Source organism: Meleagris gallopavo, chromosome 30 (assembly GCF_905368555.1).
Source record: "Meleagris gallopavo chromosome 30, MGAL_WU_HG_1.1, whole genome shotgun sequence".
Classification (NCBI taxonomy): domain Eukaryota; kingdom Metazoa; phylum Chordata; class Aves; order Galliformes; family Phasianidae; genus Meleagris; species Meleagris gallopavo.
Genome location: NC_139433.1, coordinates 3996314 through 4010464, shown reverse-complemented (window position 1 = coordinate 4010464; position 14151 = coordinate 3996314). Strand labels below are relative to the sequence as shown.

The following is a 14151-nucleotide window of genomic DNA, read 5'->3' as shown; positions in this document are numbered from 1 at the left end:
CACCCCCATCCCCGTTTCCACGCTGGGGGTGGCCGCCCCACATCACCCCCAGCCCCACACCCGCCCCCATTACCGGATCGTGCCGCAGCCTCGGTCGAGTGCAGCCGAGCAGAAGGAAGGCGATGTGCGTGCCTGCCCGCTCGCGCCCTCCCTCCAGCCCACTCCGCTCGGGGGGGGGCACCGTGCAGCCCCCCCCCCCGCCCCGCGCTCCTCCTTCATCTGCGCCCCGGGACCTCCATCCCAACCCTGACCCCAAAATGCTCAGGGTTCCCCCTCCCTGAGGATTTGACACCCATGGGGGTGCAGCTCAGATGGGAAACCAAAGCCAGGGCTGCAGCGTCTTTATTCGGCACAGCGGGGTCACCTGGGGGGGTGACGGGCAAAGGGGGATTCCTCTGACACTTTGCCCTAAGGAAAGAGAGAGATGGGGTGAGAGATGGAAGGGTGAGAGAACCCCTGCAGCCCCCCGCCGCCCCTCCACGCACCATGGGCACCTCGTCCAGCCGTTGGAAGTGGGGCTTCCCGCAGCGGCACAGCCGCACCAGCAGTATGGCCACGGCCCCAACCAGCACAGCCACGAAGAGGCAGACGACCACCACCACTCCGGGGTTGGATTTGGAGGAGGGCTGTGCTGTGGGGTGAGATGGACACCCTGTTACACAGCGGTGCCCACCTGGGTGCCTGTGTCACATCCCACCTACTGCCAGCCCACAGAACCGGGGAATAAAGGGGGAGTACGAAATACCCCAGCGAAGTGGACGGGGAGAGATTTTGGGTGGTCTAAGGGGACAGAAGCCTCCTCCCTCTGGGATCCGCACCCCCTGCAAGCACAGCCCCCAAACCATGAGAATTCGGGGACTCCCGTGGGGACAGGAATACACGGCAGCACCCAGTGGCGCCCGAGCACATCCAGTCCCCGTGCACAGCATGGGAAGGGACAGCAGCCAGGGCACTGTGCAGCTCCCCCACCCCAAATCCCACCCCATGGAGCTCACCCAGGCTGCCAGTCCCGAGCAGCTGTGCAGTGCTGGAGCTGAGAGCCGAGGCAGTGCCAGGAGCGGGGCTGGCGGTGGGCACAGCAGAGCTGGGAGGGGGGGTGGGCTGCCCAGGAGAGGATGGGGCCGGTGCTGTGCCTGGGGACCACGTGTGGTTGGACACCGTGGTCAGGTTGGATGGGGCCGATGTGGTCAGTGGAGCTGAGCCCGATGTCATGGGCAGAGATGGTGTTCCTGCAGGGCTGGAGGGAGGTTCAGCTGCTGCAGTGCTTGGGGTCGCGGTTGAAGATGGTGTTGCAGTGGTGTGCAGTGGAGATGGAGGTGTTGAGCTCTCTTTGCTGGGAGCTGTGTCCGGTGCCACCGTCTGTGGTTCAGCTGTCCCTGAGCTGAGTGAAGGCACCTCATGTGTCTGCGTGGTGACGCCTATGGATGAGCTGGGCTGGGGCTGTGATGTTGATTCCTGGCCACAGATTGTCCCTAAGGAGAGAGCCGAGCAGCAGGGATGGGGCAGAGCCCCGGGGGGCCGCAGCACCTCCCCAGTTCATTCTCCATGTGCTTTTGCCGTGCACTGAGGGCACGATGCCCCTCCCAACCCCAAATGCAGCTCTCAGGAGGGCACGAGGCTCCGAAGCCGCTGCAGCATTTGGCTCAGCAGTGCTGGGGACGACGAAAGCAGCACTGCGGTGACGTTGTGCCCCGGCCCTGGGGACGCGCCATGCCACACCGTGCCGGCCCGGGGCGCGCACGCCCTCGTTGGCAGCGCAGGGCTGTGCCCGAGGTGCTCTTATCGCCCCATTCCTGTTTGCACAACAGGAGGAGCAGCTCCGGCCCTGCCCAGGGGACACCACGCAGACAGAGCGGGACCCGGGGGTGGCCCCACCGAGGGATCCCGACGGCCCCCCATGACCGCGAGCACCACGCGGCGGGGGCTCCGCTGACCCCCGGGGATGGGCAGCGCGGGGGGAAGCGGCCGCCAGCCCAGTACCAGCCGTGTGCCAGCCCCGTGCCCCGAGTGAGGCCTCGGCCCTGGACCCCCCCACTGTCCCGGAGCACCCACGCACCGTCCACACCGCAGCAGAGCCACTCCCGGGGCCGGGCAGACCCCACGGACCCCTCCAACACAGCTCAGTGCCCCGCAGCCACCGTAGCGCCCACCTGGAGCTGCCCGGTGTCCCGCCCGCCCCGTTACCTGCCGCCAGCAGGGCAGCACAGCACAGCAGCAGCCGCGCCATGCCCCCCCCGGCCCCGCCGTCCCTCCCGGTGCTGCCCCGGTGCTGCCGATGCCGCTCTGCCGTTTCGGTCGCCGCCGCCGCCGCCTTTATCTGCCCCGGGGGGGAACAGCGGCGCCCCCTACCGGCCTCGGGCGGTGATGCAGCACCGGGAGGGAGAATCCCCACCCCACCCCCACCTTCGTGCCTCCGTTTCCCCCCGCAGCGTGAGGGCACCGCGGGCGCAGCGGGACACGGGGCGGACACGTGGGGGACATATGGGGAGGTTTTGGGGACCTGGAGACATGGGGACAGGAGGACACGGGGATATGGGGACTTGGGGATAGGGGAAGGTGGGGACCTGTGGGCACGAGGGCATTGGGACGTGGGGATGGAAGGATGCGGGGATGTGGGAACACGAACACGTGGGAAGACGGGAACTTGGGGAGACGGGAATTTGGGCATGAGGATGTGGGGAGATGTGAACACGGGAGCGCGGGGATGTGGGGACGGGAGGATGCGGTGGGGACACGAGGCACGGGGATGGAGGATGCGGGTACACGAGGCGCACCGTGCCCGCTGCAGCCCTCCGCCACCCCCGGCACAGCCACAGAGCGCCGGGCTCCCCGCCAACCCCCGGGGCCCGGGACGTTCAGTATCGGCACAGCCCGCACCGGAGCTGGAACGGTTCCCCACCCCACCCTGTGCCACAGCGGCGGCCCCGCAGCTCCAAACGCGCTCCGGGAAGAGCCTCATTCCGGGGAAACCGAGGCACGAGGTGCGGGTGCTGGGGAGGAGGAAAAGCTCCGGGGGGGACGGGAGGCGGCTGCGGTACGGAGCAGCAGGAAGAGGGGGGTGGGAAGGAAGCTCACCCCGAGAGTGCCGAGAAGGATCCCGCCCCGTGACCCCTCCCGTGGGGGGGAAGAAGGGAGTTGGGGTATTCCGTGCAAGCAGCGCAGCAGTGAGGATTTGTTGACCCTCCCCCTGAGCAGTCGATGGGAGAGTCGGAGCTCCCACCGGGATCGCTCCCCCCCCCCCGTGCCCCCAAATCCCCTCCCCTGGGACCCCCGCAATCACTCAGCCCAACCCCCAATGGTGTCCCAGGGGCTCCCCACCCCCACCCCGCCGCCATCCCCGGGGATCCCCACCTCCCATTCCCCTCCCCCATCAGTACCCCCCCCTTCTCTTCCCCTCCCCCGACCCCCATCTCCCCTCCCCCACCCAAGATGGCAGCCGCTCGCTCCGCTTCCTGCCCGCGCCGCCCCCGCCCTCCCGCTCCCCCGTTCTCGGTTCCTCCCCCCCCAATCGATGGACACAGCGCACAGGCGGATCCTGAGCGGCGTTTTTACTGCGGGGCCTCAATGGAATGTGGCGGGGCAGAGGCCTCGCGGGGCCCTGCAAACCGCAGCCGCTCGGCGCGGGGGGAAACCGCGCTCGGGGGCCCCTCAAAGTCCGTTGCGGGGCAGAGAACGGGGTCACCCCAAAAACCCCTCAGTCTTTCTGCCCCCCCAGGTCCGAGATGGGGGCAGAAGTCCCCCAGCCCACAGGGGGGCGCCCTCAGGAGCCCCTCAGTCCGACAGTCCCCCAACCCACATGGGGGCGCTGTGCATAGCCGCTTCCCCCCACAATCCGCGCTTCTCCCCCGGTTCCCCTCGGTCCGCCGCCAGGCCCGGTGATGGGGGTTGGGGGGGAGAAGCGATTGGGTCCTTCGGTCCTTCGGCCGCCGCGCGGGCCCGGGGGGTTCCGTCGGCCCTCAGTACGCCGGCACCTGGTGCTGGTGCTGCGGGAGGAGCTGGCAGCCGCTGTTGACGTGGCTGAGCACCTTCTGCTTGAGCTGGGCCACCTGCTCGCGGAGCAGGCTGGCGGTGGAGGCCAGCTCCGTGTTCTGGCTCTTGAGGCTCTTCACCTTCTCCTCCAGGCGGGAGATGCGCTCCAGTTTCCTCTTGCGGCACTTGGAGGCGGCGATGCGGTTCCTCAGCCGTTTCCGCTCCGCTTTGATGCGCTCCTGCGTGTCCATATCGATGGGGGACAGCGGAGGGCTCTCTCCGAAGCTCGGCACCTCGGGCACGATCTGCGGCTCGTCCTTCAGCGGCGGCGGGGGGGGAGGAGGCAGCCGGGGCGGCGGGGCCGCGAACGGGCCGGGCTCGGCGGCGTAGCTGACGGCGGGGTACGTACTGAGGTTGGCGTACACGGGCGGCTCCGGGGCCAGGCCGGCCGCGGGCAGCTCTCCCCCGCCGCCGCCTCCTCCGCCGCCTCCTCCCGCCGCCGCCGCCGCTCCCCCGTTGGGGCCGCCGCCGCCGCCCAACTGGTTCTGCTTGTGCAAGTCCTCCAGCGCCTTCACGAAGCCCTCGGCGAACTCCTGCTCCTCCGAGGCGGCCGCTTTGGGGTAGAGGAACTGCCCGCTGGTCGGCGTGGTGGTCACCAGCCCGTTGGACTGGATGATGAGGCGCTCCAACTCGGGCGACGCCAGCTTCAGCAGCCCCAGCTCGGCGGAACCCAGCAGCCCCGCCGCCGCCTCTCCGCCCGCCGCGCCCGCCGCCGCCGCCGCCGCTCCCGGGGCCTTCAGCGCCGCCGCCACCTGCTCGGGCAGCGCCAGGCCGAGCGCGTCCTTCTTCATCATGCTGCCGCCGGGGAAGGGCAGGAGGAGCCCGCTGCTGCCGGAGGTCGGGGCGAAGCCGCTGCCGAGGCCGCTCAACACATCATCATGGTAGAAGGGTGTTTCCATCCTCCTCCCCCGCCCGGCTGCGGGGGAACGGGGCGGGGGGGAGCGCCGTGGAGGAGGGGGCGCGGGGCCGAGCGCGGCGCTGCCAGGGGGGAGGGGAGGGCGGGGGAGGCGGCGGTGCCACCGGCCGCGGCCCCGCTCCTCCGCGCGCACACACGCGTCTGCCGCCGCCGCGGCCCCCGCGCCGGTTTAAATACGGCGGCGCGACGGCGGTGACCTCACCGCGCGGCGCTGCCATTGGCTGCACATGACGTCCTCGCGCGCCGCGATTTGCATAAGGGGCGCGGCTCCGCCTCCCGGGGCGGGGGAAACGCTGTGGCGGGCGGCCACGCCCCCTCCTGGCTCCGCCGTCGCCACGGCGACCGCCGGGGAACGGCGCACAACAGCGCGAGGGCCGCCGGGCTGACGTCATGGCGGGGGAGGGGCCGCACGTGGGCCCCGCCGGGACTCACGGGCACAAAGGGAGGGAGGGGCGGCGGGCCGGGGCCTTCCCCGTCCGTACGGGCGGCGGGTCGGGCCGCGCCGCAGAGCCCCCGCCGCGCTTCGCGCCCCGGTTCCCCCCCACCCCGTACCCCCGCTCCGAAGCGGCACGGCGGGGGTGCGGCGGCAGCGGCGGCCCCGCGCGTCACGGCTGAGCCCGCGGGCGGCTGAGGGGGCGGTGCGGCGTCAGCACTGACGTCACCGCCCGCGTGCGGCGGAGGGCGCCCCCCCCCCCCCCCGGTCGGCCGCGGGGAGACGAACCGACCGCCCCTCCCCCGCACCCCCGCCCTTCCCCCATTCCGGTGCTGCGGCCCGGGGCGGGCGGGGAGCGAGGCCCCGGGGCCGGGCTGGGCCTTCCCGCTCAACCCCATCATTACGGGCGCGGCCCGCACGGCCGGTTCGGGCCTTCCGGCCTTGGGGGGCCGCGGATGGGGACGGGCGGCGCGCCGTAGGGGCCGTGAGCCGCAGCCCCGACCGCCCCACGTGTCCCCATCCCGGCCGCGGTGGAGCCAGGAGCCTCGCGAGGCTCAGCCACGTCCCCGCTGCCCCACGTCCCCAATTCCAGGCGCTCCCCGCTCGCAGCTTCCTTGTCCTAACCGGCTCTTCACGAAGGCCACAGCCCTGCGGTGTCCCCAGCCAACAAAGCGGTGTCCCCTCGTGCTTTGTGCCTCCGACTCTTTTCCCCCCGATATCCCTCGACTCTGTTAAGCTTTGTACGCCCCAGCGAGGTCCTGAGCACCAGCACAAACACCACCCTCGCACCTCAACACGCCGACCCCATTTCCCCAGAATGTTCCCTAAATCTGTTATGTCCGGGACCTGCTTGAAGCGCAGCCCCATGCGGCGCCAGCACACGTGAGCCCCGGTGCCGACCCAAAGGCTCCCACCTGCCCCAGGGCCGCCCTGAGTCACCGCTGCGGGCTGGCAGGGAAGAACCGGGCCGGGAAAACAGAACCGCCGCCCTGAGCCCCCAGCCCCCACGGGGAGCACAGAGGGGCCGCGCTGCCCCCAGGGCGTGGAACGGTCCAAAACAAGAGGAGAAAAAAAATAATAAAAAGGAAAAACGAGGAGGAGGAGGAGGGTTTGACGTGTATTTTTAGTTGCTTAGCACAGCCCTGAAATATTTCAGCAGCCACTCCCTCCGCGTCGCAGGCGGCTGCGGTGTAACTATTCCTGTGCTGCTGCCTCCCCAGCCGGCGCAGCATCGTGAGTCACTGCGGGACACGGCCCCACCAAACGGCACGGCTGACAGCTGGGGACCGGGACGGGGCCGCGGGGTCACCGCGGTGGCCGTGGTGCAGCCCCACGCTGAGCCCGGAGCTGTTTTTCCTCCTCCCGTGTCGCCGCAGAGCGCCGGGGCTCGTTGCCTCTCGGCAGTTGTGGGGCAGGAAGGGGTTTGGGGAGCACAGCAGGCCGCGGAGCTGCGAGGACGGCACAGGATGCCGCCTGCACGCAGGGACCAAAACGTGCTGCAGGGGCGGCGGAACGCAGGGGGAAGCACTGAGGGAGGGCTGCTGAGGGAGCGCCGAAACGAAAGCAGAACAGCAGCAGAGCTTTGAGGAGCGACGGGGGATTGTGGACAACTCTGCCACGAGCCAAAGGTCCCGTTGTTGTGGGGTGCTTTCTCACCTCAGCACAGACCGTAACTCCAGCCGGCCCACTGCGTTTCCTCCTTCACGCTGCAGCGTGGAGTTGGTGCGGCTGGAGGCAGGGACGAGAAGGGAGGGAAGGGAAAGTCTGACACAGGGCTCAGGCTGCGCTGCACTGAAATGCCACATCGGTGTTTACTCGGAGCGAGTTTCCAGCAGGGAGGACACACGTGCCCCATTCCCGGCGCTGGGCAGAAGGCGGCACACCCAGGCAGGGACCCAGCTGGGGGAATAGCAGCATTGCAGCCCATTCCCTTGGGCCTTTGGTGCTGAGAGAAGGGCCAGCAGGGCTGAGCACAAAGCAGACGTGGGGCTCTGCAGGGCTCACTGAGCAGCAGGCACAGGAAGGAAAGCGTTGGCAACAGGTTGGCGATTTATTCCTACCCACCGCTCTGCACAAGTTTTATAAACGTTAAAAAAATAAGTGTATATAAAAGCACGTTCTGGTCTCGTTTTCTCTTCCCGACAGCAGTGATGGCAGGGAGGTTTCAAGATGGAAATCGAGGGGGAGGGGAGGGGGGAAAAGAGGGGGAAGCAAACAAGCAAACAACACAAAACCGACAAACCTTTTAAGAATGAGTTACAGTATCTGCTTTTACCCCAAAATTAAACTGTTTCAGTCATTCTCAAGAGTTCGGGCAAGGCCCAGAGCCCCTTTCTCCCCCCCACCCCCCCATGCCCCCATACAGACTTTCACTTTGGATCAGCCACGATTTTTTGGGGGTGTGTTTTGCTCATGGAACTCTGCACCCCGTGGGATGGAAGACTCAGAGCAGCCTGAGCTCAAGATCCAAAGGACCTTCCTTCACCTGCAGGAGAGGAACACTCCCTCCCCGAGGGAAAAGGTCTGAGCAGCTGCCAGAAAAATGAAACGACAGACAATGGCAGTGAAGTCAATCCCTGCATATCGCAAAGAAACGTGCTTGGGAAGTGCTGCTGTAACTCAGGAATCAGACTTTGTGTCACAGCACAAGGGAGAGGGCATTCAACACGGGGAAAAAGAAACAGAGCACTCGAACAGCTCGATTGCTTTCAGGAAGAAAAAAAAAAAAGAAAACACAACCTGAAAACAAACAGAGGAGCGAGGGGCGCTGCAGCCTTTCAGAAGAAAACACAGAAAAGCATTTCCTTTCAAGGGAATTTCTAATCTGAAGTCAAATTAGATATACACTAATTGGGAAACCCTCACTCGACACAAAGCTCTCTTGGAAACAACCCTTGAAGCCCAAAGCGAAATCCGTGCCGGTTCTCCTTTAAGCCAAGGCCAGAGACAGACAGACTGCCCAAAACGGAGGGGAAGGAGACAGCCTGAAAGTTTGTTTTGTTCAAACACGACCAAACAAACCCCTACGACCGCTCATGTAAAGATACCGTATCCTCAAGTTCAGTGTTTTTAAACCAAAACGCTGCGCCGGTTACGAACGCAAGACATTGCCAATGTTTCAAGTATTAAAAAACAAAACAAAATGCAAACCAAACCAACAGCACAACCGAGCCTGAAAGCGTTTGCCTCAGATCTCGCAGCGTACAGGAGATTCTTGTGAATTAAACCTAGAGATCCCAACAAATTCAATAGTGCTGAAGTCAGGTCCTTAACCGCGAGTGGTTCTTTTTTAAACATTTCCAATTACAGGCTGGCTGGCTGAAAGAAGCCAAGAACTGCACTTTATCAGATTAAATAGCGAGGGGCTTCCAAACAACATGATTCGGGCACGGATGGACTGACGGAGGAGCAGAGATTGAACACTTTTGAACTCATGGCAATCCTGAGGTGATGGATCACACGAGGAGCATTGTGGCACTGTCCCTGGCCGGGGCTCACGCAGCCCTCACTGCTTCGCCGATTGCCTGCCTGGCTTTTTTTCCTGCTGGCCTCTTCCGCTGCCTGGTATTCCTCTGCCACGGCCACCAAACACACCTACAGGGTGAGGAGAAAGAGCAGAGATTGAGCAGCATCAGTGTAAGCCTGTAACGTCTCCCAGAGCTTTGCTGTTCGTTACGTTTTCCCAGGTGTTGTTGTTCTACAGCCTTTGTTAGAGGCGGAGAGGCGACTTTTATGCTTCTCCCTCACCGATTCCAGAGCCTGTCTGCATTCAGCAGGGGCACGAACTTACCTCCCATCACCAGCAAGTTCAGCAGTACCTCTCTGGTGCTTTAATGTGCCCTCTGGCTAGCTGTGTATCGTCATAAATTCAAGTTTACCTCTTTTGGAAAACAAAACCAAGGAAGAGAGACCCAGTTTTAAACCGAGCGTCTGTCAGCAGTGGGATCAGCACTATGCTGCACCCCCTGAAAGCTGTAAAACCAATCCAAAAGCAACAAAGAGGGTGACTCAGTTTCAAGGCTGCTCAGCTACAGCACAGAAAAAAATACATCCAGGTCTGTCACCGCCTTGCTTGTGGACAGGGTGATCCACCAGCACGCAGAGGGAGCACAAAGGCAGCAGTACCTGGGGGCTGTGATGAGTCCCAGACACCCTCATGCCACAGAGCTGTGCTCCTCTCTGCCCTGAGAGCTGCTGACCGCCTCCAGCCCTGCCCTCCCAGCTCCAATCTGCTGCAGACAATCAGAGGAGCTCGCTCTGGAGCCCTCTGCTCTGGTCGTTCAGCTGAGATGTGTCTAAACCAGAGAGGAAAGAGGTTGTTCCTGACCCCGCAGCCCTTGGGAAGCAGCTGGAGCCCTGTGAGAACCATGAGAGGCTGAGCAGAGACTTCTCTACTTCTGCATTGAGCAAGCCAAGAAGACGAAGGATTACCAGTGTCAGAAACAATAATCCTTTCAACTGTGTGCACAATTACAGCTTCACTTCTGCCTGCTGGCCTCTCAACAAAATTGTCCTGCCCTTTTTTTCTTCCCCCTTAATGTCTCGGTAATGAGAGCCAAACCTCTTAGCTAATTAGCAAATGCCAAAGCTTCCCTTTAAAATATTCCATCAGCGAATTTAAGCTGCACATCAAAACAGCAGGGAACTCCACCTCAAACAGAACTCGGCCTCGCTCTCCACAAGGTGGATATTTCCACAGCAGAGAAAATACTTCAGCTAAAACGTTTGTCCAAATAACCATATCCAAAAAGCTGCTGTGCCAAATGCTTTGGACGCTGAAAAGGGAAGAAGGAAAAATAAAAGGCCCCTTCAGAATTGTAAAGGTCACTTCTGCGTGCTCAGAGCTGTTGGGAGGCAGCACAGGGAGCAGCCATCGCAGAGGGATTTCCCCCCTGCAGTCCCTGGGAGCTGTGGATGCAGCTCTTGGTGTGTCCCAGTGTGACACGATGGCCCCACGTCCCTCCCAGCCTTCCTACTGGGATTCCTCACATACTCACAGCTCACACTGCTCGTTAAGGGCACTGCCTGGAGGCCCGGGGTTCCTTTTAAAACCCGGATCTCCTGAGTTGAACTCAGTTTTGTTGTAGCGAGGAAGTTGGTCTGGCATTTAAGCTCCCACTGCAGGCTAAGCCTGCACTGAAGATCCCTGGGGCTGAGCACAGTGACCACAGAGTGAATTGTAAAGACGTGGCAGGAGGTGTGAGCACAAGAGAGAAATGTTTCTCAGGCATCCAGCAGGACTGTGCTCAGAAAGGGCAAATATTTCCCCAGGCTGAAGTGCTCCAAGATAACCCAACCACGAGAAATGGAACAAGGAAGGGAGAGCTGGGTTGGCCTATTTCTATGTAAGTGGCGAGCTTTTATCAGAAACATGAAATATTAATTTGGAGCAGGAAGAAAACCAACCTTCAGATAACTTACATTAAAAAAAAAAAAAAAGAAGAAATCAGCAGACCACAAGCTGAGAAGTCCCATCCTAATGGGAGAAAAGATGACCTTTTCCTACCACGAGGATGGCCAAATTCAAGTCCAATTTCAGACAGAACAGCCACTTGTTTCCCTCCCGGATTTGCAAAGCTAACAGACACCAGAAGTTTGGTGGGGCCGTGTTCTGTAACTAGCCAGGAGGGGCACAGACGGCTTCGAGACTCTCTGAAGCTCCTGCCCAGCCCAGGAACGAGGCAGGCTCATCCCTGGCACGTCTCCTTTCTGCTCTTTGGCAGAGGCTGACTTACAAGCCAGACGACACACTCGCTCAACTAGATTTTGCACAGGAGCAGCTCCAGCTTCTCACAGATCAACAGTTCTGGGTTCAAAGCTGAGAAGCATCAGCCCTTCCTTGCACAAGAAGCGAAATTTGAAGGCAGGAATTCCAGTCACCCCTCTCTGAACCGAAAAGCAAAAAGGATCGTTACCTCGTCCAGCACCTCCAACACCACGGCCTTTCTGTTGCTTCTGCTGCTGCATCCCACCACGGCCTCTGCCCTTGGAGACCACCTCTTCTTTCACCATGTCAATTATTTCATCGGGGATCCGAAGGTATTTAATTGTGCTGCCACGAATGTAACACTCCGGCATTCTCCAGAACTTGTCACCATCCTATTGGGGAGCAATGCGTTAGGCTAAGAACAAGACCACGTGCTCTTACGTTGCTTTTTGGCACTTGAATATTTCCATCACTTCCTGAGAGCGTGACAGATACAACAATCTTTTCTGGAAGAATAAGCCATAATTAGCTGTGAAATTCCTCTTTTCTCTCCAAAACACGCAGCCCTACAGCCTGCCGGGGTCAGGGGGCATTCAGCCATGAGCCACTGAAGTTTCAGCCCGTCCACAACTGCTTTTGACTCTCACAGAAAATGAAGGAAGAAGAGGCTGAGGAAACAGCACCTTCCCTTTGCTTCTCATACAAGAAGAGAATCGAAAGTGGGACTGGAGAGGGAAATGTGGCGAGTTACACACAGCTGCTGCAAGCAACGAACTCGGGCAACACAGGGCAGTTCCAGCAGAGGCAAACGCACAGATTTCCCCTGCAGAAACCCCAGCCAGGGTCACCTAACAACTGCACTCCTCTGCGCTGTGCACTGAGCAGCAAGGCAGCGTCCAGCTGGGTGTGGGGTGCGCCCAGCACCGCGGCTGTGGAAAATAAGAGCTTACAGATCACGTTAAAATAAACCTTTGGGTGCCAAGTTACGGAGCAGCTGCCTCTGTGTTTTGTTTAGGGCAGTTTCGGGGCTTTGCTAGGCCACGGCCCATCAGGGCTTCAGCTCCTGTGGCTGTGGGAATAGGAACTGCATGTGAAAGCTGAATAACAACTGATGTAAGCGGGAGGAGGGACGGAGCCTCGTGCGCTCGGCTCTGCTCTGCTGCAGGGCTTGGCTGCACACAGGCTCCTCACAACTATCACACATGGACAAAGTGTCCACAATCGTCCCAGAGGAGTGGGTGAAACCAGAATGCCTCGTTTCACCTCTCCAGGATCAAGTCGTCCCCCCTCTGCTCCAGAGTTATTTGGGGCAACGCAGCATGCACAGGCAAGTCCCGTGCGCGCGAGACAAGGCGGAGGAGCAGCCTTCTTCAAACAGGCACCCAGCAAAACCCCACCCTGCCTGGATCCGCCCGGCTGCACTTTGGCTCCCGATGCAGGAAGGGATGGAGCCAGGTCCCCGGCTTCCTCGTTCCAGCTCCCGGGGTAAACAGCCGCCGCCGCTCCGTGCCATCTAGTGGCTGATCCCCACCGTGCCACCAGGGAGGCTTCCAGCAGCGCTGCGGGGGCATTCGGGGCTGGGAGTGAACTGCAGAGCGCTCGGTGGGAATAAATGCTGAGGAAGTAAGTGCTCTGCCCCCAGCAGCACAAAGGCACTTTCTGAGGAAGCAGTATTAAAGGCCAGCATCCCCTGTTCTGCGAGCACTAATAAGGCTTTGCCAATGCCACCTCTTCCCGCAGAACTTATCTGCCCCACCAATTTGTGGATCTGCACATTTTTAGGGCTCACTTCTCTGCTCTTAAGGTCCTTCTTAAACATTTGCTCGGTCATGCTTACGTGCGCATATCTCTGCGCCCCGGAGATTGGCAGTATTGGCCAATGCCTTCCTGCCGTGGGTTCAACAGGCACGAAAGGCTGCAGAAGGGTTTTCTGGAGAAGAAGGGTTTCCCTGACAGCCTCTCCCACAGACCTCTGGTGTTCTCAGACACAGACAGCAGCAGCAGAGGGAACGTGGCCAGGCGCAGGCTGGCAGGGACAAGACCAGACACTTCTGGCTGAGGTCAGAGCTCAAAGCACAGATCCCAATCATCTGGAGCACCTTTGGCCATGGGCAAAAGTACCAGACGAGGCACAACCCGGGTAAACAAGAGGCCCTGATTATTTTTGATGTGGAGTTAGAGGGTGAGAAGCAGGCGCTGATGAAAGCCAGCACTGTGCTTGATGGGACTGCACAGAGCGGGCACCGAGGATGCAGCTCAGCACCAGAACAGGACCTGTCACCAGCCCTCCACACCGAGCGCTCTCACCCTGCTCATCTGTGGGTGCTCACCACCCACCACTGGGCTCATTTGTTTCTTACAGCTCACAAATAACTGCATTACATTCACACTCAGGGCAAAAGCAACACAGAGGAGTGAGGATCTCTGTGAGTTCCACTCAGCTGCAGGGCTGGAGGTCAGGGGCTGCCGGCACGGGGGGTCTCCGGGCACAACGGGGGTCCCAGCACCAAGCAGCCACACCGCTCCTTACCCGTGAGGTGCAGATGACCTCCCGCAGGTTGATGTTCATCCAGTTGTCACAGCTCACCAGGTGCCCGTTGTACGTCTCTCCATTCTTCAGCTCCACCAGCTGAAAGAAGCGGGGGTCACCATGCGGACACCGGGCCCGGCAGGACAGCGCCGAGCCCGAGGCCACAACGGGAGTGGGACGGGAGGGCCGGGACTCACCATGGGGTGGTTCTGCGCCGTCTTCAGCAACGACAGGGGCAGCTGCGGGGGAAAGAGAGAGAGGCCTCAGGAACCGGGACGCGGGGACTGCCTGTATTTCCACGCAGACTCCCCAGAACGGCGGGGAGTCCCAGGCCCGCCTCCCGCCGCCGCCCGGCCCGGCCCAGGCCCGCACTCACCATCGTGCCGGAACCGCGGAGCCGCCGCCGCGCCCGGCGCTGCCGCTCAAACCGCCCCCGGCCCCGCGCGGGGCCAATCAGAGCGCGGCGCGGCCCCCGCGGAGCCAATCAACGCTCAGAACCCGACCTCTGCCGTAAAGCATCCCGAGGCCGCCGGTCC

At 61.9% G+C, this 14151-nt stretch overlaps 3 protein-coding genes across 3 annotated transcripts; all 3 read right to left on the bottom strand.

The window, feature by feature from the left end:
* Nucleotides 1-326: 326 nt before the first annotated feature.
* Nucleotides 327-2343, bottom strand: CIST1 (colon, intestine and stomach enriched 1). The gene is made up of 4 exons (XM_085211526.1): nucleotides 2185-2343; nucleotides 996-1472; nucleotides 486-631; nucleotides 327-408 (listed from the first exon to the last, which is right to left on the bottom strand). The coding sequence occupies exons 1-4, from the start codon at nucleotides 2225-2227 to the stop codon at nucleotides 361-363; spliced, it is 714 nt and encodes a 237-aa protein (XP_085067652.1). The 5' UTR covers nucleotides 2228-2343; the 3' UTR covers nucleotides 327-360.
* A 1190-nt stretch (nucleotides 2344-3533) lies between these two features.
* Nucleotides 3534-5094, bottom strand: JUND (JunD proto-oncogene, AP-1 transcription factor subunit). The gene has a single exon (XM_010725106.3). It carries the CDS (start codon nucleotides 4926-4928, stop codon nucleotides 3957-3959), a length of 972 nt encoding a protein of 323 aa, XP_010723408.2. The 5' UTR covers nucleotides 4929-5094; the 3' UTR covers nucleotides 3534-3956.
* Nucleotides 5095-8432: 3338 nt separating this feature from the next.
* On the bottom strand, nucleotides 8433-14132 carry LSM4 (LSM4 homolog, U6 small nuclear RNA and mRNA degradation associated). Its single transcript, XM_085211562.1, has 5 exons — nucleotides 13992-14132; nucleotides 13813-13854; nucleotides 13616-13714; nucleotides 11294-11477; nucleotides 8433-8972 (listed from the first exon to the last, which is right to left on the bottom strand). The coding sequence occupies exons 1-5, from the start codon at nucleotides 13992-13994 to the stop codon at nucleotides 8884-8886; spliced, it is 417 nt and encodes a 138-aa protein (XP_085067688.1). The 5' UTR covers nucleotides 13995-14132; the 3' UTR covers nucleotides 8433-8883.
* Between the last annotated feature and the right edge of the window lie 19 nt (nucleotides 14133-14151).